The sequence below is a fragment of the Perkinsus marinus genome (genome assembly GCF_000006405.1).
Source record: "Perkinsus marinus ATCC 50983 genomic scaffold scf_1104296943102, whole genome shotgun sequence".
In the NCBI taxonomy this organism is placed as follows: Eukaryota; Perkinsozoa; order Perkinsida; family Perkinsidae; genus Perkinsus; species Perkinsus marinus.
Window position 1 is genome coordinate 1 of NW_003211960.1, and position 1,411 is coordinate 1,411.

The 1,411-nt window shown below is 54.2% G+C and overlaps 1 protein-coding gene across 1 annotated transcript; it reads right to left on the minus strand.

The window, feature by feature from the left end:
- Window positions 1-296: 296 nt before the first annotated feature.
- Pmar_PMAR028723 (hypothetical protein) lies at window positions 297-1,118 on the minus strand (the record flags this gene model as incomplete). The annotated part of the gene is made up of 1 exon (XM_002781261.1): window positions 297-1,118. A coding segment is annotated over one exon (822 nt), but the record flags the coding sequence as incomplete, so codon positions are not given.
- Window positions 1,119-1,411: the final 293 nt, after the last annotated feature.

Genomic DNA, 1,411 nt, shown 5'->3' on the forward strand with positions numbered 1-1,411 from the left:
AGAGAGGATAGGGGTGCCACGCGGACCGGTGATATCAGGGAGCCGTGGTGGATCAGAACACCCAAATGCTTCACTACGCCAGCACTAGTGTCATCGCTCTCTTTGTCTTCTTCACAAAGGAAACCAAAGTATCTGGCGACTCCTCTGAAGACCTCGATGCCCGTCGATCTTGCAGTCTCTGTTTTAGCCGTTAGCGTAGCATCATCCAGGAATAGACGCAACCAGGATAGCGCCGTGTTGTAACTGGAGAAGTCTCCGTAGGTGGCAAAGTGGCGAGTGATCGGTCCGGGCCGAACAAAAGCAGGATCGATAGCGGATCCCTGCGGACCGGGGTCACCGAAGAGAAACGTCAATATGTACATTGCCAGAGAAGCGATAGGACGCAAAGCTCGCATAAGCATGGCCGGACTGGGACGCAAACCCATCATGACAACGGCGAACTCGAAGGCAGATCCACGGTAGATAAAGCGCTGGTACTTGCGATCACTTTTCTTGACCTTGAGCGAGTAGAACGCACGGCTGAGATCTGTGGTCGCATAGAAAGGGCTAGTGCGCAGCGCCATCCATGAACTGATAATGGTAGCCTCCACATCTGAGATATATCCGCGACAGAGGTAGGAGGAGAGCTCGTTACCACACCACACCGGACGGCACGGACTGGTCTTGGAAGCAGTGAACACTGGGAAGTGAGGCATGTAGTAGGAGTCAGTTAGGTCGGCCTCGACATCAGTGGTCGTCACGGGCCGAATATAGCGGGCCTTTTTGAAGGAGTCCAGAAGACCGTCATAAATCTCGAGATGACCCGATTGCTGCAATCGGCTGAGCAGGGCCAAGTCACGGCGGATGAGCTGCCTCAACCGAAAGGGTGGAGTACGACCAGCACCAATGAAGGGCAGCTGCATGGTCATACGGCGAGCAATGATGACTTTCCCATTCTTGAGTACTATAGGACCCTTGTCGACCGAGACGAGCAGATCCTTAGGCCCTTGAGAGTACAGCTCACTATAGGGCAGGTCGAAGTCCGTCGCCTGAGTAGTGCCCTCCTCAGTAGAGGATGGAGTATCCACCTTGGGTTCGGACAGGTCATAAGCCTGGCTAAGGATTGGGCTGTCATCAGACTGCAGATCACTGATAGCAGGGGATAGACCGGCTAGACACTCGGGTGCTCCAGAGAAGGGGAAAACGTTACAGTGGTGATGACTGTCGAGAGCTTCCGCATACGGGGTAGGGTTGTCTACCAGAGTCAGCAAGTCGGTTGGCCGGGTAACGTCATCGGCCTGTGTCCCAGCACTCTTCTTAGAAGGCTGTCGACGATGCTTGGCTAGGCTTTCTTGAACTTGGTGCCACTGTAATGGGCCGATACCAGTTCTGACCGAGCAAGCTCCAGGAGATATCCATATCATCATCCCCA